Source organism: Canis lupus, chromosome 4 (assembly GCF_048164855.1).
Source record: "Canis lupus baileyi chromosome 4, mCanLup2.hap1, whole genome shotgun sequence".
In the NCBI taxonomy this organism is placed as follows: Eukaryota; Metazoa; Chordata; class Mammalia; order Carnivora; family Canidae; genus Canis; species Canis lupus.
The window spans coordinates 72024266-72047198 of record NC_132841.1 but is presented as its reverse complement, the minus strand read 5'-3'; the positions used below and the strand labels follow the sequence as shown (position 1 = coordinate 72047198).

The following is a 22933-nucleotide window of genomic DNA, read 5'->3' as shown; positions in this document are numbered from 1 at the left end:
CAGAGGCAAAGAGTTTATGTTTCTGTATTTTCAGGGATACAAGCAGCAGTGAGAGTGAAGAGAGTTCTGGTTCTTCTGATGATGAGTTAATTGGCCCTCCTTTACCTCTTAAAATGATGGAAGAACCAAGTAATCATATCGAGGAAGATATCCTCGGTCCTTTACCTCCACCTCTTTATGAAGAAGCAGAAGAAGATGATGATGATGATGGTGATTCAGAGGAGGAGGAGGTAAGTATTTCAGTAGTAATTTAACACTTCATTAGAGTAGTGTAGGGGTCAGTTTCCTGCTGTTATTTATGATTGAGAGCAAATAAAAAACAGTTTTGAGTTTACTACTGATAGCCCTTGTTGAAAGTACTCTAAAGGATGTATGAGGAATAGGGAAATATAACTCTGAAATAATAAATGGATAAGAGGAAGCAGAGAGTTAAAAAAAAGGGGAGTTAATTAATAAACATTTTGTTAAATCTACATAAGCATGTAGTGTAAATAATGGTAATGAATAATTTTAGGCTTTTTCTTTTTTTTTTTTAATTTTTATTTATTTATGATAGTCACACAGAGAGAGAGAGAGGCAGAGACACAGGCAGAGGGAGAAGCAGGCTCCATGCACCGGGAGCCCGATGTGGGACTCGATCCCGGGTCCCCAGGATCGCGCCCTGGGCCAAAGGCAGGCGCTAAACCGCTGCGCCACCCAGGGATCCCAAATAATTTTAGGCTTTTTCTTAATAAGATTTTATCTATTTGAGAGAAAGAAGGAGAGAGAACATGCATGAGTGGAGAGAGAGGCAGAGGGAGGAGGAGACTCCCCGCTGAGCAGGGAGCCCCACTTGGAGCTGAGTCCCAGGACCCTGTGATCATGACCTGAGTCAAAGGCAGTCCTTAACCAACTGAGCCACCAGGTGCCCCAATTTAGGGGAATTTAAAAACAAAGTGGATCTAAAATTAAAAGCAATAACATGGAAGATAGAGTAGAATCAGTTCATTCATTTTGAAGTCCTTGTATTATTTAGGAGGAGGCTAGAGCTATTCATTAACTTTAGTTTAAGTATGCAAGTTATAATTTAAGAGTAATTGCCCAAAGAACAGAAATAAGTTGTATAACCCCCAAATAGGAAAAGAAAACATAAAACCATTGTTGTATACTTTGTGTGCTTGATACCTGGAGTGGATAATTTTTTAATATCACCCTCTTCTGTGATAAGTTATTTTCTGTAATGATTATGAGATGAAACAAGTAATGATCAGAAAAGAAACAACTTTTGCAGATCCGTCAGTGACTTCACAAAATGGGCCTTCTTTGCATATTCTTGTTCAATACCCAATATACCAAATTTGTCAATTTATGTTAATTCATGGATGATCAAAGAAAGCTTTTTATTTATTTATTTTAGAGACAGAGAGAGAGAGAGAACATGCCAGCAGAGAGGCACAAAGAGGGAGGGATAAAGAATTTCAAGCTAACTCCAGGCTGAGGGCCGAGTCCAATGCAGGGCTTGATCTCAAGATCCTGAGATCATAACCTGAGTGGAACCAAGAGTTGGGACGCTAATCCACTGAGCCATCGAGGTGCCCCTGATCAAAGAAAGCTTTTAATTTTAATTTTGAAAAAATTTTTTCATGTGAAACATGAGATGTATGTGTGTATAATAGTGTATGCACATGTATGTGAAATTAAAAAGAAGGCACATAGGATAAATTTGATAGTTTCATTGAAACCTTGTTTCATAATAGATATCTGAAACTGTGGTGTTGACCATATATATATATTTTTTATTTTGATACCAATTCTAGTGGCTTTTAAAAAATACCTGCTTGGGGCAGCCTGGGTGGCTCAGCAGTTTAGCGCCGCCTTCAGCCCAGGTCATGATCCTGAGGACCCGGGGTCGAGTCCTGCATCGGGCTCCCTGCATGGAGCTTGCTTCTCCCTCTACCTGTGTCTCTGCCTCTCTCTCTCTCATGAATAAATGAATAAAATCTTTAAAAATAAATAAATATTAAAAAATACCTGTTTTCACTAACTTATCTTTTCTAGGAAAATACCATTTTGTAATATATTTGATAAAAACTTCTAAAGTTTTTTTTTGTAAAAATCAGAAAAATGGCTAGATTATGGTAAATATTGTCATCAAATGCTCTGCTTTAGAATGTTTTTGGTGAGAACAATTAGGCATACAAACATTGCCCTTTTGAATTCTTCTGCCAACCTAGTCTCCTGTCTTTTGTTTTTTCTCAAAGAATAACATTCAAAGAATAACAGAATGAGAGATACTCAAGTATTGTTTCTTTGTTTTAATATATCAGTTTGTTTTGAATCTGCTGCTTAAATGCAGAAATTTGTAGTACAGCAAGGATTGGAGATATGAAACTACACTTGAAGTAAGCTTGAATGACTCAAAACATTATCTGTAAACATACATATCAGTATTTTATGTGCATGTTGCGGTGCAGACCGTATGTCAGTATGTATGTGTGTGTTATGGTGCAGACTGTATAACAGGAAGTTCTCTAAATTAACTTCAGGTAGGATACAATATTTATTGAAAAATAAAAGTATGCCAATTTGAAGCTTTCATATATATTATCAAAACTGAGCACTAATCATAGTAAAAAACAAAATTCTAAACTGACGTTTTAGAATTGCCAGCAAATGATGATAATGAAAAACACTCATCTTTGGTTGATTTTATTATTGTTTTAAGGTTCTTTACAGAAAATGCTCCCCCTTAGTGTGTGTACCACTTCCATTGCAATGCTCTTAATATGCCATTGAAGAAGACTCCATCATTCCAGTAAAAGACAGGAAAGGAGAAAAAAGAAGTAGAGAAAAAAATTTTGGTAAATAAAGATAAAAAAATAAGGTGGTAGACATGAATACACATATATCAGTATTAACAATAAATGTAAGTGGACTAACTTGCCACTTAAAATTCTCAGATTAGATTTAAAAATTCGGGTATAATCTGTTTACAAATGATAAACCTAAAATGTAATGACATAGAAGAGTTGAAAGAAAGAGGAATAGAATATAGCAGGAAAATACTAATTGAAAGATAACTGATTAATCTTATAAAATTAATGTAAGACAAAATAATTTTTAAGTCATAATTAGTCTAATTAGCCAAATGAATGTCATTACTTAGTGGTAAAGGAAACAATTTATTCTGGAAAATTTGGCATTCCTTAACCTCTGAATTTAACACATAGATTTAAATCAAAATTTGACAGAATTGGGGATCCCTAGGTGGCTCAGCGGTTTGGCACCTGCCTTCGGTCCAGGCATGATCCTGGAGTTCCGGGATCGAGTCCCACATCGAGCTCCCTGCATGGAGCCTGCTTCTCCCTCTGCCTCTCTCTCTCTGTGTCTATCATGAATGAATAAATAAAATCTTTAAAAAAAAATTTGACAGAATTAACAAGGAATAGACAAATCTACAATCATGATGGAGAGATTCAGAAATTGTTAAGAAAACTAGTAAGAGTATAGTAGTGAACAATACAAATGCATATTTTTTTTAACCGAACATATATAGAACACCTATCTAATATTTTCTTTTCAAGCGCATTTGGATAAATCAGAAGTAACAGGAAGGTCACATCTAGGTCACAACATTCTGTGACATGAAAAAGATGTACGTAATTATTTTGCATAGTTCACAGAGTTGGTAATATTTAATTTGATCATAAAATGTGAGAATATTGTGTAGTGAATGTTTGTGTGCCTTCAAAATTCATGTGTTGAAGCCCTAACCCCCCACTATGGCTGCATTTGGAGATGAGACTATGGAAGTAATTCAGGTTAAATTAGGTCATAAGGATGGACTCTGATCTTATAGGATTAGTGTGCTTATAAGAAGAGAAACACGAGAGAGCCAGGTCTGCATATAACAAAGCAAGAAGGTAGGCATCTAACAAGCCAGGAAGAAAGCTCTCAACAGAATCCAAATTTGCCGACACCTTGATCTTGGACTTCTAGCCTCCAGAACTCTGAGAAAATAAATTTCTGATGTTTAAGCCTAGTTTGTGGTGTTTTGTTATGGTAGCCTGAGCTGATTAATATAGGTTTGCAAGACTGACAAGAGGCTGAAGAACAAAAAAAAAAGAGGCTGAAGAACAGTGAAGCCTGGGTGGCTCAGCGATTGAATGTCTGCCTTCAGCTCAGGGTGTGATCCCAGTCCAGGAATCGAGTCCTGCATTGGGCTCCCCTTGAGGAGCTTGCTTCTCCCTCTGCCTACCTCTCTCTGTGTCTCTCATGAATAAATAAACAAACAAACAAATAAATAAAATCTTAAAAAAAAAAAGAGGCTGAAGAACGGAGAATGGAGAAAAAGAAGGCTGTTCGTGAACAGGAACAAAATTGCTGTAGCCAAAGCCCAGATGTATGCAAGTACATGTTATCGTGGTGAAGTATCATGTAATTAGTGCATGAAATATCATGTAATTAGTTTTATTAGGGGTAAATGGAAAGATGAGGCTGATGAGATCAAATCCAGAGATCAGTATGGAGTAGAGCAGCTTTCTGGAAGGCATGGAATTTGAATGAACCTTGTAGAGGGTTACATTTTAATGAGCATGGTGGGGTAGGCCACAACCTATCTGTGAAGAGTAAATGGCAGGAACAAAGGCACAATTTACAGGGTTAGATTCTGGATGATGCAAAAATCAATTTACCTAGAATAGAAAGTTGATAAAGATGATCAGGCCTTTGACATAGAACTGATGTGTGAATAAACCCTAAATGCAGCTATGCAGAGAAGTAAAAGCATGCTTGGATATGGGACTTTGAAGCTTGTTTGTAAGCTTTGGCCTTTCATGGCTATAATTGAAGCATTTCAGGAGACTGAATAATGGTTTTCTGGGTGTGTGGGTTTTTTTGTTTTGTTTTGTTTTGTTTTCTGTTTTTCTTAAAGATTTTTTTTATTTGAGAGACAGGGGGAGACTGTGGGAGAGTGAGCAAGCATGACCTGGGGGAAGGGCAGAGAGAGAAGGAGAAGCGGGCTCCCATCTCAAGCAGGCTTCCTGCTGAGCAGGGAGCCCAATGTGAAGCTTGATCCTAACCTGAGCTGAAATAAGGAGTCAACGCCAAAAAAAAAAAAAAAAAAAAGTCAGACACTTAACTGACTGAGTCACCTAGGTGCCCCTGTTTTTTGTTTTTTTTTTTTTATAAGATTATATATATTGAGTCTTTTGAAAGTTAATTATTAAGTCTTTTTATGGTGTGCCTTTTTTTTTGTCAACATAGTAAAAGAAAATGCTGATAATAGTATGAAAAGCAAGGCTGTTGATAAGTGTATTGATAACAGCTGTAATTTTATTTTTATTTTCATTTTTAATTTTATTTATTTATTTAAAATTTTTTTAAAGATTTTATTTCTTTATGATAGAGAGAGAGAGAGAGAGAGGCAGAGACACAGGCAGAGGGAGAAGCAGGGGGAGAAGCAGGCTCCATGCCGGGAGCCTGACTCAGGACTCAATCCCGGGACTCCAGGACTGCGCCCTGGGCCAAAGGCAGGTGCCAAACCGCTGAGCCACCCAGGGATCCCCAGCCACCCAGGGATCCCCTAATTTATTTTTATTTAAATTCAATTTGCCAACATTTGATATAACACCCAGTGCTCATCCCAGCAAGTACCCTCCTCAGTGCTGGTCACCCAGTTACCCCATCCCCCCACCCACAACAGCCTTAATTTTAAAGTATGCACTAATTGATAATGCAAAGTTTATTAGCATTGTTAATGGATCAACTAAAACTTTGGAAGGGAGACAAAACAGGAGTGGGAGGTTCCTTATGTCTATTCCAATTCTCCTTCTGTTTCCCTTTTGGATATATATCATAACCAGCATTTCTAAGGCTAGGGCAGAGATGGTGGGTGAAGCAGATGGCTCAGAAATTTGCCGATGTTGTGAATGTGGCTTTGCAGTGGCCTTCTTTGATTTGGGATAAATTATATTTGCCTTCAATGGAGTCCATCAGGTTTTAAACTGTGGTTTAATAGTAGCAGATGTGTGGCAACCTTAGGCTGTTTTTTAGGTTCTGAGTGAAAACACAACTTTTCTACTACTTGCTGCATTTGATAAACGAGATACTGGCAGCCTTCAGGAGTCAGAGATCATAGGCAAGGAAAATCTGGTATTACTGTCTTGAATGTGAATGTTGTGGGATCTAGACAGATAAATTAGCATGATTTATTTTAGATTATTTACATAGCAATGTTTGGCTTATGTTTCAACATTGAATTCAAATATTTCTGGCCTTTGAAGGAATCTTGTTCTTAGGACCTAGTAATTCTTAGGGCCTAATAATTCTTTGTTGATTCAAAAACTGAATTTAGTTCCTTCAGGCAATCAGTTTGGAGTAATGCTAGGCAAAATTATAAGAGACTGTTTTATGTATCAGAATGCTAGTTATATTTTTAAAGTTTGGGATATACTGATATATCCCTGATACATACTTATATTGTCCCTCCTCTCCTTGATTTCCTCTCCTTTTTTCTTTCATGCTTGGTTTCATCACCACCTTTCAATCTTTTGTGCCTTTTGTTCCTTTTTGTGTTTTCAGCCTTTTTCTTTCTACCAGCTGTTGGCTTTAAGCTTGCAAACATACTAAAATCTTCCTTAAATTAATTTTCCCTCCAAGCTAGTATCTAATTTCCTTTCTCCTCAGATGTCTCAAAAGCAGCGTCTGTTTGCCACCTCTACTTTTTCATCACATTTTCTCCTGAAATTTTTGTGGTCAGTTTTTGCCTTATAATTTCACTGAAACTGTTCTCCTATAGATCCTCACTGACAAAATCAAAATATCCAAATCTGAAGCCCTTTCTCCCTTCTCATTCTGTACCTCTGCAATACTGGACAGTGTTGATTTCTTCTTTCTTGAAACTCTTTCTTTGCCATTTATTTATGCTATTGGTTTGCTGCCTCTTTCTTTGTTTATTCAGTATATTTTTATTTAGCACATTTTTTCAAAGATTTTATTTATTTATGAGAGACAGAGAGAGGCAGAGATGTAGGCAGAGGGAGAAGCAGGCTCCCTTTGGGGAGCTTGTCGTGGGATTTGATCCCAGGACCCCAGGATCACAACCTGAGCAAAGGCAGATACTTAACCACTGAGCCATCTAGGCATCCCTATTTAGCACTTTTTATGAGTCAGGTACTTTTAGATGTTGGGGATACAGTAATGAATAAAGCCAACAAATCCCTGTTCTGATGGTGCTTACATTTCTGCTAGTGTCTTTTACTATTTTGTATTTCCTCACCTTTCCCCAACCATCATCATTCCCTGAGGATCCATTCTTGCTTGCCTTATCATTTCATGTTTGGCCTGGGTGCAGTTTCCTACATCTTGTCCTCATGACTCCTTTTTTTATTTTGTTTTGTTTTTGTTATAGGCATGTTGCCTTTTTTAAAATTTAATTTTAAATTCAATTAACATAAATGTATTATTGGTTTCAGAGGTACAGGTTAGTGATTCATCAGTCTTACATAATACCCAGTGCTCATTACATCATGTGCCCTCCTGAATGTCCATCACCCAGTTACTCTTTCCCCCACTTCCAGTGACCCTCAGTTTATTTCCTATGATTAAGAGTCTCTTACGGTTTGTCTCCTTCTCTGATTTCATCTTATTTTATTGTTTTCTCTCTTATTCCTATGATCCTCTGTTTGTTTCTTAAATTTCACATATAAGTGAAATCATATGATAATTGTCTTTCTCTGATTGACTTACTTTGCACAGCATAATATCCATTTAGTTCCATCCATGTCTTTGCAAATGGCAAGATTTCTTTTCTTTTCCTTTTTTTTTTTTTTTTTTTTTGCTGGCTGAGTAGTAGTATTCCATTGTATATAATACCACATCTTCTTTATCCATCTATCTGTTGATGGATATCTGGGCTCTTCATTGTTTGGACATTGTAGACATTACTGCTATAAGCATTGGGGTGCAGGTGCCTCTTTGGGTCACTAGACTTATGTCTTTGGGTTAAATACCCAGTAGTACGGTTGCTAGGTTGTAGGGTAGCTCTATTTTCAACTTTTTGAGGAACCCCATACTGTTTTTCCAGAATGGCTACACCAGCTTGCATTCCTACCACCAGTGTATGTGAATTCCCCTCTCTACAACCTCACAACATCTGTCATTTCCTGACTTATTAATTTTAGCCATTCTGACTAGTGTGAGTTGGTATCTTATTGTGGTTTTGATTTGTATTTCCCTGATGCCAAGTGATGTTGAGCATTTTTTCATGTGTCTGTTGGCCATTTTTATGTCTTTGGAGAAATACCTGTTCATATTTTCTGCCCATTCCTTGATTGGATTATTTGTTTTAAGGGTGTTGAGTTTGATAAGTTCTTTTTTTTTTTTTAATTTTTATTTATTTATGATAGTCACACACAGAGAGAGAGAGAGAGAGGCAGAGACATAGGCAGAGGGAGAAGCAGGCTCCATGTACTGGGAGCCCGACGTGGGATTCGATCCCGGGTCTCCAGGATCGTGCCCTGGGCCAAAGTCAGGCGCTAAACCGCTGCGCCACCCAGGGATCCCTGATAAGTTCTTTATAGATTTTGGATATTAGCCCTTTATCTGATATGTCATTTGTAAAATCTCTCATTCTACCAGTTGCCTTTTGGTTTGTTCACTGTTTCCTTTGCTGTGCAAAGGCTTTTTATCTTGATGAAGTCCCAATAGTTCATTTTTGCCTTTGTTTTCATTGCCTTTGGAGACGTATCTAGCAAGAAGTTGCTCCAGCTGAGGTCAAAGAGGTTGCTGCCTGTGTTCTTCTCTAGGATTTTGATGGATTCCTGTCTTACATTTAGGTCCTTCATCCATTTTGAGTCTATTTTTGGTATGATGTGAGGATGGTCTAGTGTCCTCATGACTTCTATTCACTGAGAGCCCTTGGAAGCATTGGTCTATCTTGTTTGAACTTCAGATCTAGCTTTCTCATGACTCATGAAACATGTCCGTATTTAAGCTCCAACAAAGTTCTAAATTCAACTTTGAAGATTAAACTTGAGCTTTTATTTTCTCCTACTTAAACTTTTGCTGAAGCCGTTTAGCTTGTCTCTGCCTTTCGGATCTTCTGTTCAATCCCTTTTCCTCACTGCTTCAAGGCTAAACTATTTGTAACACGAGCCACATTGCAAGTAATAGTACTCATTCCCTAAATGAGGGAAAATAAACTACCACATCAGGCAGGACTCCATCTGGGGATTCCTGAATACAGTTTGATTATTTTGTTGCTCAGAAACTTGCAAAGCACTATGGCTTTTTAGACATTCTACTTAGTAGAAAAGCATCCAAGTTCACATACTTGATTGGCTAAATATTTTAATAAGTATTATTGAAATTAATGGAAAAATATTTTTAAAATAACTTTTTTTTTTAACCCAGTGGTTCTTAGTCTGAATGTAAGAATCCTCTGTGATACAATTAAAAAATATGTATGCTTCGGCTTTGTAATCTGGAAGTGGATTCAGTAGGACTGGGGTGGACCCTGCCCCAACACCTGCAATCTGCATTGTAACAAAAGGCCCTACAAGTAAGTATCTTCCCAGTTCGCCTGTCATACCACCTCTTCCCAATCTGCTGTGGCTGCTTACTTAAATAGGTTAACTATATTACGGTAACTCTGTAAGTTATGATCTATATCATGTATCATGGATATTTAAAGACATGGAATATTGCTTACAAAATAACATTTCTCAAAAAGGAAGGATATGGTATTGCTGCCTTGTTTTTCAGTGACAGTGAAGCCACTTTGAAGTTTTCATATAAGACTTATAATATTCTTTCTCCCAAATAACTTAGAAGTAATATTCATTTTGATTATTATTTTGCAGAAAATCTTTCTTCCATAGTATGTGGTGGTTGATATCTTTAGATGTGCTACTGTTAGTTGCTTTTGGGAAAGACATGAGAGAGATGGTAAGCTCCTGGCCTTTTGTATCATATCCATTTTTAAATATTTTTATGCTTATCTTGAATTATACCTATTAAATCATGGTCAGTGAAGGACTGTGAACAGGGAAATAGCCTAGGAATTGAGCCAGTAGCTCTTACAATTGTTTTCATTATTGAAACTATATTATTAAGTATTGAGAGCCTTAAAAATCTTATTTCCTTTAATTTCAGTAATATTACTTCTGGGATTCTGAGAAAATTTGGAAAAAGCTTTATGCCCAAAGATGTTTATTGCAGTACTATTTATAATCTTTTCAGAATGTGTTCTGTGGACCATTATCTGGGAATGGTGGATGAGGGCATTGGACCTTCTGCTTTCATTTGAGGGAACTGATCAGAGTATGTCTAGATTACTGGTGGTACCAGGAAACTGGCTTTCTTGTTTAAGTGCGCTTTTTGTATTTTAATAAGCTGACTTTCCATAAAGTGAAATTTGTTCTGGCTTTTAAAGGCAAAATATAAATAAATTTTAAAATTTGTCCAAAAAAATGTTAAGTTTTGTTATGTTGAGCTTGCTCAAAGCTTTCTCTTGTCAGAAAGTTTTCATGTCTAAAAATGTTTCAAAATAATAAATGTATGTGAAATATTAGAATAATGGTAAATAATGTGAATACATGTGTAGTAACTGGAGAAAGGACAAGTAAATTGTATAGTCATAAAATCATAAAATACTGTGCAGTCATTGAACATGTTTATTTATTTATTTATTTTTTATTGAACGTGTTTAATAAGAGTTTTCAGTAGCACTAGGGAATGCTGTAAAACTACCAGAAGTATGATTTGAAAAATTTAAATGGTAACATATGCATGGAGAAAAGTATTTACATTGCTAGTTTCTGGATTGTGGGAATGAAGAGAATTTTTGTTTTGTTCTGCCTCACACTTTTCTATTCTTTTCTAGTTTCCATATTGATCAGAAGTTGTACCTGTGATTAGAAACAAATAATGGGGTTACATTCAGTCAACATTCCTTCATTGTAAAGCAATTAAGATCTTAATTTAAAAATTGGAACAGATAAGGCATTTCTAATTAAAAAAATCTAAAATGAATTTGGGCATTAAGGAGGTCACTTGAAGTTATTTGCAAGTGATGAATCATTAAAATCTACCCCTGAAACTAATAATACAGTATATGTTAGCTAAATCGAATCCTTAAAAATTTTTAATTAATTAATTAATTATAAAAGATTTTATTTATTTATTCATGAGAGGCACAGACACAGGCAGAGGGAGAAGCTGGCTCCATGCAGGGAGTCTGATGTGAGACTCGATCCCAGGACCCCAGGATCACGCCCCAGGTTGAAGGTGGCGCTAAACCGCAAAGCCACCGGGGGCTGCCCGAATTTTTTTTTTTTTTTATAGATTTTATTTATTTATTCATGAGAGACACAGAAAAAGAGAGAGAGAGGCAGAGACACAGGCAGAGGGAGAAGCAGCTCCATGCAGGGAGCCTGATGTGGGGGACTGGATCCCAGGACCCTGGGATTACTCCCTGAGCTGAAGGCAGAAGCTCAGCCACTGAGCCAGCCAGGTGCCTGACTGAATAGAATTTAAATAAAAATTTTTAAAAAGAGAGAAAAGAAAAAAAAATTAGAACAGAAAAAAATTCCAAACAGAATGATATTGAACATGAATATAAAATAAATCTTGGGCAGCCCCGGTGGCTCAGTGGTTTAGTGCCTCCATCAGCCCAGGGTGTGATCCTGAAGACCAGGAAATGAGTCCCACGTCGGGCTCCCTGCGTGGAGACTGCTTCTCCCTCTGCCTGTGTCTCTGCCTCTCTCTCTCCCTCATGAATAAATGAATAAAATCTTAAAAAAAAAAAATCTTAGTACTCTGAATAAATTCCTATCTTACCTTGTTCCTAAAAGGATTTAATGAAGTGAAATACTATAAGAAAGCATAAGTTAGGAAGAATGAAGGAAAATAGAAAAGCAAGGAACATAAAGTTAACAAAACATAGGAAGCAGAGTTCTAAGTATTTGCTAATGGATAGGCCACAAAACCTTGTCACCTTTCTTGGTTACTTTCTTTTCCTTCTGCCTCGCATGCAATTCATTACAAGTCTGTTTAGCTCTCTTTCCAGCCAGATCATTCCTTTCCATCTCCATTACTACCATCTTAGTGAATCCAGTATCACTCCAACAGCAGTAGCCACTTAAGATTGTTTCCCAGCTTCCACTGTTAACTGGACTAATATAATAGTAATCCAGGCAATAAAAAGTAAATTATAGATACAGGGAAACAATAGAGTAGTGTTTAAGAGAATGGATTTTAGGCCACATGGAGCTTTCACTTTCAAGCTGTGTGACTTTGGGCACGTTACTTAACCTCTCTTATGTGTTTCTTCCCTCCTCTGTAAAATGGGCTAATAAAATATTCAACTGGAATTGTGTAGATGATTCATTGAATGAATGAATGAATGAATGAATGGATTTTGAACCCTTAGAATGGTTCCTGTTTTTATTTATCATTGTGGTCATCTATTTTAATATATAGCAAAAAGTGAATTAAAAATTTTTGATGTTAAAAATTTTTTTGATGTTATTGCTAAATATTTCTAAATAAAAACATCTAAAAACTAAAAGGAAATTTTTATATCTCACTAAATAATTCACTCATGCTTCCTACTAGCAGTGTTATAAATAATTAAGGAACACTAGAGCTATTCCCTTTAAAACCTAGAATAAAAGATGGTAACTGTTGCATTATTATTCTAGACATTTTTGCCAATTAAACAAGTCAAAATAAAATAATCAGAATTGCATATTAGAAAAAAAGTTAGATTATTGTTGTATTTAGTGTGACTACCTAACATAAAAAAGAACTAATCAAAACTTTTGTAACAGATTTTTAGTAAGTTTATTTTTATTTTAACTTAATTTTATATGCAGTTTAAAGGATTAAAAATGAACAACAGTGAAAAATGTGAAAAATTAGGAGTAAGCTTAGTGAAAGATATGTCTGAATGTAAAGAACAGTATAAATCTTTTCAGTCCAAAAAAGAATTTGAGTAAGAACCACTAAAAATCAGTAAATATTTTTCTTTTTTTTCCACAGAATTTAAATTATTTGCCCAGTTTGCTTATTTGCTCCTTTATCTGGCTATTAAGTGGTAGAGTTGCTGTTTAAACCCAGGCTGTCTATGCTTTTAACATTATGTGCTACCACCCTTATTTGGAAGCCATGGAGTTGGGATGTGATAAAATAGAACAATCATAACAATATAATGTAATAAGAATTATGTGAATGTGGTCTCTATCAAAATACTTACCTTGTGCTGATGTGAGATGATAAAATACTATGTGATGAGATGAAGTGAAGAGAATGACATAGGCATTGATGCTAAAGTGTGTTAGGCTACAGTTGACCTTCTGACCACGACGAAGTGGGTAATGAAAATGGAAAGTGAAACTATGGTGAAGGGAGGACTACTGTATTATGTAATTTGGCTGATGCTGAAAAAATGGAAAATAGCATAGAGGTCGTTTCTTTCTATCTCACATAAATGCAATCAGTAGTTAAATGGACCAGAACAAGCTTGTAGGTTCAGGGCACCACAGATTAGCTTGCTTCTGTCCTTTTGTTCTACCATCCTTAGTATGTGGGTTTCAAGATGTGTGGTCAAACTGTAGCTATGATTTTTGCATTTTTATCAGGAGGAATGCAGAAGGGATAAAGAAGGCTACTGATTTTGAACTTTTATATGAGAAATATAGCATTTACTTTAGGAAGCCAGGATTGTAGCTAAAATTCAGTGCTTCCATCAGAAACGATGGATGATGCAGAGATGGGGAAGCCAGTTAGCACCTCTGTGGTGAACATAAATTTATATTCAGTGTTCGGTGCTTTTGGTATTAGTAATGGCAAATTATTTACTTTTTTAGAAAGTTTTTAGCCCTTGTCACTAGTCCTTTCCTATTGTATGACTTAGACTCTACTTGATTTTATTTTGCTCATTGTAAATGTATTATCGCTACTTTTCTCCAAAGGAGCAAACCATGTAAAATTTATAGATACTAATGCAATCTTTAAACTGTTAGGATTTGGTTACTATATTAGCATGCGTGAATTTCATTTGAATTTTTTTTTTTTTTTGGTATCTGTTATATCCTGCTGTTTTGGTACTGTTTTTTCTTCAGAATGAATTGCAGTATTTTTGGTTCATTTTATTAAAGAAAGAATTCATAAAACTAGCCCTAGGTCAAGCCCTAAGATATAGTCAAGTTCAACTATATATTTGTCAGGTTCAGTTATACAGAGAATCATCAAAATACTCATAAGGGGGGCAGCTTTAGTGGCCCAGCGGTTTAGCGCTGCCTTCCGCCCAGGGCGAGATCCTGGAGACCTGGGATCGAGTCCCACGTCAGGCACCCTGCATGGAGCCTGCTTCTCCCTCTGCCCCCCCCCTCAAATAAATAAATAATCTTTAAAAATAACTAAAAAAAATACTCAGAAGGGAAATGGAGGTATAGAAATGGACTTAAAACTACAGAACAATTTCCTTTTTTATTTTAAAAAATATTTTAAAAACATATATATATGTGTTTATATATATATGCATATATAAAAAATATATATATTTGCCTCAAAAAGTGACATTTATGAAAAGGTGGAAAAAAATGACAAGATGTCCATCCTTTGGCTCCTTTGCTTTCTCCTTTCTGCTCCTCCTTAGCCCCCCATGGTCTGAACGCTGAGTAGGGCTAGGTAGGAGGACAGCCCCTCAGATGAGGTCAGCAACAGTGAGGAGCATCTCCTCACTGGAGGTGTTGTAGAAGGTCTTGATGTCTTGAAGAGTCATCTTGTCCTCTTCTGTCACCATGTTAATAGCCATACCCTTTACACCAAATTGCGTACCATGACTGATTCTGTAGATACAGTTTTCCCTCTTGGTGAGAAGGTCATAGTTGATGACTAAATAAGCCTGCTGCACATCAGTGCTCTGGCATAGATCAAGAGAGAGGACAGCTTCAGCATGTCAATGAGAAAAGGACACAATCCAGAAGAGATTGAAGTATGTGTGTAGGCAGCCAAAGGAACACAAAGAATGCAAAAATCCCTCCTCCCTCAACTACCTAAGGTATTAGATATTCCAAATGCTACTTTCCTGAAGAGTGGCATGAGGAGGCTCTTTTTTTTTTTTTTTTGGCTTAGAACAACAGAAATTTATTCTCTCACATTCTGGAAGCCAGGAGTCCAATATCAAGGTGTCAGTAGGGTTGGTTCCTCCCAGAGGCTCTAAGGGAGAATCTGTTCCATGTTTCTCCCCTAACGTCTTGTGGTTGCTGGCAATCCTTGGCATTCCTTGGCTCATAAATACATCACTTCCATCGAGGAGGCTCTTTGGAGAGGGAATCACCTTGGATTTTATAGAAGAAGGATTCCTTAACAGAGAAAGTACATTTTATTTTTAAATTCATTATTTTAAATTTTTAAATTTTATTTTTTAAAAAGATATTTATTTGATGGAGAGAGTGCTCACAAACAGGGGGAGCAGCAAGCAGAGGGGAAGGAGAAGCAGGCTTCCCACTGAGCAGAGAGCCCAATTTGGGCCCAGATCCCAGGCTCTTGGGATCATGAGCCAAGCTAAAGGCAGACCTTAACTGACTGAGCCACTTGGGTGCCCCTAAATTTTATTTTTTTCAACCTTAAGCATGAGTTGTTTATTTTCAAATCTTATTTTTTTCTTTACTGTGGTTAAATACATGTAACATAAAATTTACCATCTTAATCACTTTTAAGTGTGTATAGTAATGTGAACTGTATCCAGTTGTGCAACAGATTGTTGTGCAGCAGATCACTAGAGCTTTTCATCTGGCAAAACTGAAACTACATCCATTAAACAACAGCTCCACTTTTTCTCTACCATCTTCCCCTAGCAAGTACCATTCTAGAGAAGTGTATTTTACATTCTTCAATTTAGGGAAATATGCCTCTGTAGTGAAGCAAGTTATACCTGTAAAAATCAGCAGTTTCCTCAATTGAATGTGTGTGTGTTTCTTAAAATTTTAATTATTTATTTGAGAGAAAGAGAGAGACCATCAGCAGGGGAAGGGGCAAAGGGAGAGGAAGAAGCCGACTCCACTGAGCAGTGAGCCCGATGTAGGGCTGTATCCCAGGACCTTGGGATCATGACCTGAGCCAAAGGCAGACACTTAACCGACTGAACCACCCAGGTGTCCCTCCTCAATTGTGTTTATGATTATAATTTTTTAAGAGGAGTTTTACCTCCTTCTCGCTCTTTTATTATTTTCCACAACTGACATATGATTCAGTTCCCATTTACCATTGGTTGTAGCAGTAATTTAGGATATATATTTTAAGGACATATCTAATTTTTCATCAGTATAGGCTAATATATGGAAGGTCTGATTTATAAATGTATCAGACCCCACCAATTCCTGTTTGCTTATGAATTCTCCCCAACAAAGTTTTGAGTTGGTGCTCGTCAAAACTTTAATGCTTCTTTCACTTCCTCCAGTTTCTGCTTGTTAAAATTCTGTTTAGCCTTTAGGAACCATTTCAAATGTGACTTCCTCCAAACAGCCTCTCCACATGCCAACTGCATGTTTTACTTCCCAGACTTGGAAAGGCTTTCTGCCTTCTATAGCAAACACAAACTGTTTTCCTTGTTAAATCATTATTTGTGTGCTTAACTCCTTTGCCTCCACTTTGCAATCATATGTAATGATACCAAGTTTAGGGACTTCCATATAAATGGTTCAGAAATTTTAAAAAACTCTTAAAACCTCTGCTGTAGTATATATAGTACATACAGAGTAAATGTTTATCAAGTGGAATTGAGTGTATTTTGTTTTTATAATTGAACATTTCGTTTTATGACATTTGAAGATGTTCTCTCTTTGTGATGTAACAATCCTTGGTTTTTACATAAAAAATGGAAGTGAGGATAGAGGGGTGAACAGAGGATATATAAGTATAGAAATGTATAAAGATACCTATGTCTGGAAGAACCATTATGTTTGCCTTGTTCTAAGTTTATAACTTATTTATTTGTTGATTGATTGATCTGAGTTTACATTTTAGTTACATAATAGTTTAATAATTATAGGAGCTGCTGTGAGTCAAAAGATAATTATTTTAATATAGACTATAACTACCTATCAACCTACCTGTCAAATGAGGCAGAAGAAGTTATAGTTTTCTATTCTTAAAAAGGTCTGACAAAACAAAAAGGAAGTGTAGTTGTTTTTATTGAGGTGTAAATTATATATAATAATGTACACAGATCTTAAAGGTTCAATTTGGTGGATGTTGGTAATTGCATATTTTGTGTTTAGGCACCATCCAAAACAAGATATAGGACATTTCTATCACCCAAATAGTTTTTGTGCTTCCTTCTAGTCACAAATTTTTGTTACTTGTTTATTTATTTTTAAATATTTTATTTATTCATGAGAGACCTAGAGAGAGAGGCAGAGAGACACAGGCAGAGGGAGAAGCAGGCTCCCTGCAGAGGAGCCTGATGTGGGGACTCAGTCCCGTAACCCCGGAATCACGACCTGAGGCAAAGGCAGAGGCTCAACCACTGAGCCACCTGGGTGTCCCTAGTCACAAAACTTTGGAAGAATGAGTTTTTGATAACAGTATAATTGGAAGGGAAATTATGAGAGAACATAATTAGGAGATACATTAAAAGCTGCACCACCAGGTTATGATTAATTCTGTTGTTTTTTATATGTAGTTTACTTCAGTGCTGGTTAGTAGTTGGTCTAGTATTACTAATTGTTGAGGTCACTGGAATGGAAATGTTAATGTTGTATGTCATAATTCTCTTGATGACAAGTTTGCTTTTATATTCTTCCTTTATTTCATTTTACTTACCTATGATGGTAATGGAATTGTTCCTTCAAATAGAATGCAAATAAAAACAGTATGCAAACCATTACTAAATTTTGTTAAACTACACCAACTGTTAACTCATTAGAAATATTTAGTATTTTAAGATTTATTATTATTATTTTTTAGTTCTTTAAGATTTATTATTTTTTTTTAGTTTAATGAACAAAAATTCAAATTAGGGTCAGAGAAAAGAGTAAAAAGTAATTTTTAAATTGTATCTTTTGTGCCTGATGCTGATTTTTTTTAATGTAAAAAAGGTTATAACTTATAATTAAGTAGAGACTTTGGAATTATTGAGGATTTTTATTAGCCTTGCTATCCTCTTATCCTCTTACTGCAGAAAATGTAAAGTTGCTTTTTTTTTTTATCACTGTAGCTAAAGGCTAGCTGTTAACAGTGACTTTTTAGTTATGAGCACCTGTTTTCCATGAACTTTCTCTGACTCCCTGGCTGGCACGTTCTGTGGTGAAGAGTCCAAGTTTGGGCAACCACTGTGCTTCTCTGACTTCTGGTCTGAGGCTTCTCATCCCCTGGCCTTGGTCATTGCCAGCCACCTGTAGCAGTCAGTTTCTTTTCATGCATAGGGAGGGAAATGTTGAAGAACTAGAAGTAGGTAAAAATTCTCTTTCAGTTCTCAGAAATTGATAATGAGATGATTTAAGTAAACACTGAAGATAGGGATTGACACATACTAAGCACTCAGAATTACTGGGCTTTATTATTGTTTTCATCATCATTACCAATATTTGATTAATGACCAATTCTAATTTAATTGCAGCTTACTGGGAAGAAAAGTCTTAAAAAAAAAACAGTGTGAAGAAGCTTAATGATTTTAACTTCAGAGGCAATTAATGTTCCTTAAAACAGAGCAATTTAATTACACCTGCAAGATTCTGTCAGCAGAGGTTGCTAGAAGCTCTATTCCGAAATTGAGTGTGTTGCTTTCTGTCCAAGCTGCGAATATGTGAAGGTCTTCATTCTTTAGATGGGCACTAGGGGGCAATAGAGACATTTTGACTTTTGGCAAAAATCCATTTTATTCAACTGTCTACTGTCTATAGTGGAAGGAAAAAAAAAGACTCTATGAACAGTGTCTTCTACAAATTGGAACAAGTGAGGTTTAGGTTGACATTAATGCTGGAATAATTATTTTTTAAAAATGCAGAAAAACTATTTTGTGATTTGACAGTATATATATTTACAGGTTTTTTTTTTTTTTGGGTATCTTTAAGCTTTTTTTTTCTTCTTTAAGCTTTTTAAGCTTTTTAGGTCAGTAACTATATAATAAGGCTTAATGGCAGGAATATTAAGGATAGCCTCTTTAGAATTTAAGACTTAAGCCTATAAAGTCAAATAATAAAGTTTAGTAATCTAAACTTTTAAAAACACATATCAGATCTTACCACTTCCCTACTTCCCTTGTCACTTTCCTGTCAGTAAACCCTCCAGTTTCTTCTGTCATGATGGAGAAATCCAAGTTCCCTGCCTTGACCTCTAAGGCCTGCATGACTTGGCTTCCTTACATCTTTCTGACTTCATCCCTTTTCACTCCTGTCTTGCTCACTCTTCTCTACCCACGGTGACCTTTCTGCTTTTCTTTTACCATCTATGCTTCTTCCCTTACAGAGCCTTTCTGTTTACTCTCTCCTATACAAGTAGCTTTCAGAGCTTTACGGGATTCCCTCATTTCATGTGGATCTTTGTGCAGGTGTTACCTCTTTGACCACCTTGTATAAGTACCTCCACTCTACTCCACTGCTTTTTCTGACATTGCTTTATGGTAGTTATTGTTATTTGACACTTTTTGTTTGTTTTGCTACTTACTGACTTGCTGTCTTTCTCCTCACAGTAATACAAGTTCCATGAGGGCAGTTATATTATCTCTTTTATTGTATCCCCATTGGCTTGACTGGTACCTGAGACATAGTAGATGCTCAAGGAATATTTGTTCAGTGAAAGCCAGTCCTTAGCTGTGGTCAAAGTTACTTTCTTGCCCCCTAAATATTTCATTGAATCAAAGCTAGCTTCTAATACAGTCACAGTTATCATTTAGAAGCTCAGGAGTCAATACTCAGCCCTACATTTTCAGGATAGTCTTGCCATGATTCCTTTGTTACAAGGCTGCAGTCTTTCTTAAACTCCCATTGCCAGGTAGGCTTTTGTACCTTCTCAGGTGGCTGGCAGGAAGAATCACTAGTGTATGTCCTTTCTGCCTTTGAGCAGTGGCTTTTCGCCCCCCAACAGATATTTTGTGTAATTGTAATGTGAATGACACTGGTAGCATGAACCATTTTCTTTATTTGTTGTAGATAGTGTGTAGTGATGAAGATGACTAGTTTTTTTTTTTTTTTTTTAAGATTTGTTTGAAAGAGAAAGTGTGCACGTGTGCACATGTGCAGGGTTGCAGGGAAAGAATCTCAAGCTGACTCCCTGCAGAGCCCAATGCCAGGTTCCATCGTACCACCCTGAGATCATGACCTGAGCCAAAATCAAAAGTTGGATGCATAGCTGACTAAGCCACCTAGGTGCCCCTAAAGACAGACTGGTTTATGCAAATAATAAAAGCGTAATTTAACTGCAGTGAGTAAGGCAGGAGGGTACTTTTTATCTGACTGATTTTAGTCTTAACTACAAGTTGTTTTAACATGTAGGTATATTTACTTTGCTAAATTTTTGTCATTATCATGTATATACTGTACAGTAAATTGCAAACCTTGCAGATATAAATTGTCATTAACTCTGTGGAAGTGATGTTAAGGACGTCCTTTGCTCTATCCAAAGCCATTGTCAAATGAGGATTTAGTTATACCAGTTCTTAAGTGAAAAAAAGGAAAATTGACAAGGGTGATAAATGATTGGAATATCATAGGATTAAGAGCCTTTGAGAAAATTGATGAAGGCCTTGAATATTTTTTTGCAAAAAGAATCCTCTTAGTAATCCTTGCCAAAGTCAGTCCTATAGAGTCTTTGATGCCATGTTATACTATCATAAATTTTAGTTTGAAAAATGACCCCTCCCACCCCCATCCAACCCATTCTCTCTCTGCTCATAGCACTGGTATTTTTTTTGACACTTTATGTTTTTTGATCCTAGGTTCAGAAGGTTGAATTATTCACACTTAATAGTTCTATTAATACTGTTGTAATTGGCCCTTAAAAAAGCCTCTTGTAATTGCCCTTCCAGAGTCCTTCACTTGTTATTTATCCATGTGGAATCCTCCTTTTTTATCTTGTGTTTTCATTTCGCTTTTCTTTCCAGATCCTAACATCTTCCTATGTATGCCTCACCTCTTGGCTGTTTCACTCATATTTCATTTTACCTTAAAGATTTTTTTTTAACACTTAATTCAGTGTAATTTCCTCCTATTTCTTACCTCAGTTTGTTATTTTATTATTTTATTTTTTAAAGATACTATTTTTAAGTAATCTCTATATCCAGTGTGAGGCTCAAACTTAACCCCAACATCAAGAGTCACATGTTCCATCCACTGCCCTACTCAGCTTAAAAATTTTGCTTTGGGTTGCTTTACTTACAGCTTTCATTTTTTTCTTCTGCCTTCCCAACTATAAGTATTCTTAAGGATGAGGGTTATGTAATTACTTTTTACATTCCTCTAAATGTTCAAGAAGACAGTTATAGAAAATATATATCATTTTGTCAGTTTAGTAGGTATAGACACAATATTTGAAAATACAGCAGCTCCCTTGATCTTTCACCCTTTCTGTTTACATGAGTAAAAGTGGGAGATCTCCATGTGTCAGTTTTGAGAAAGATTTCTCAATGCTTTAATCTTACAATTTTAAAAAGTGCCATTATAATAATGAATTTCTAGAAAATCATGAATATTTACCCCAATTGACATAATTTTTTCCTTTAGTGGAATTAGGTACTTTCCTGTTACCATGATTGTCAAGTTTGCATTTGAATAAATTTTATATTTTTAAGTACTAAATTAATAGAATGGCATGTAAGTACATATTGAAGCAGCTCCAACAGAGCTTACTTTCTTTATTCTTCTATAGACTTTGATCCTTATTTGGAAAGACATTTTGTTCATACTATTTGTGCTGAGTGCTAGAAGTGCAGCTAATTGTGAATTTGAAATAAGACCAAGACCACCAAGTTGATTCACATAGTCTACCAGGCAGCTGTTGGTTGGTAATGTTGCCATTTCACTACTGATATGGATCACAATTAGGGAGTTTTAATTCAGTTTTGCATCCCAAGAGCCTTGCAGAGTATAAATGAGAATTAAGTGGTTTTTTTGTTTTGTTTTGTTTTGTTTTTAATGAAGAAGTTAGTGGCACAGGCCTGATTTTTCTTTTTTTTTCTTTTTTCTTTTTTTTTTTTACAGTCATAAAAGGGATCTCCAGCAAACCAGGAATTCACTGTTAAGCCACAATTTTCTGCCTCTGCAGTCTCCTTTTGTTTGATTTATGATAAAGAAATAAGCAGATGCTCAGATCTAGAACCAAATAATATTATTGACAGTGGATACTTCCTTTGTACAGCATTGTCTTAAGCACTGAAGGTGAAATAGCTCCTTTAATCCTCCTGGTACTGTTATCCTCTGTTGACAGATAAGAAAACTGATACTCAGAGATGCTAAGTCACTTTCCCAAGGCCACTCAGTAGTAAATGTTGGAGCTAGCTTTTGAATCTAGGGAATCTGCTCTAGAATCCGTGTGCTTAACCATTACTCTCTCCTTTATCTCTGGTTGTAACCCATCCTGCTTTGCAAGTCACCTCTTGCCTCTCTCTTAAACTTGCCTCATGCCCCATCCATATAAACTACGAACAGTCTTTGAATATGACTAACTCATGCATTCCAATATGCTCTTCCTTCTCCCTGGATGATAGGCAACACCAAGTACAACTCCATTCGCTTGTTAAGCTGTGTAAGCATGGACCCTTGTAAGGTGCATTGTGACATACCTGACTCCTTCATCAGGGAAGAACTTTTTCAGTTTTAAGGATCCAGCTTTTCTCTTTGTGAAAAGGTCATTGATCCACAAAAATAGAATTGAATACCTCCTTCTTTATGCTACTTCTTTGTTATATTCCTCTGTTATTTTATATCTTAACAGCTTTATTGAGATATAA

At 36.1% G+C, this 22933-nt stretch overlaps 1 protein-coding gene across 3 annotated transcripts in view; it reads left to right on the top strand.

Moving 5' to 3' along the window:
- WDR70 (WD repeat domain 70) overlaps positions 1 to 22933 on the top strand; it is a 310665-nt gene that overhangs the window by 36046 nt on the left and 251686 nt on the right. For all 3 annotated transcript variants that reach the window (XM_072824838.1, XM_072824837.1, XM_072824836.1), the window contains exon 5: positions 35 to 230. In XM_072824838.1, the coding sequence (XP_072680939.1) occupies positions 35 to 230 (196 nt within the window). The remainder of the gene's footprint in view (positions 1 to 34; positions 231 to 22933) is intronic.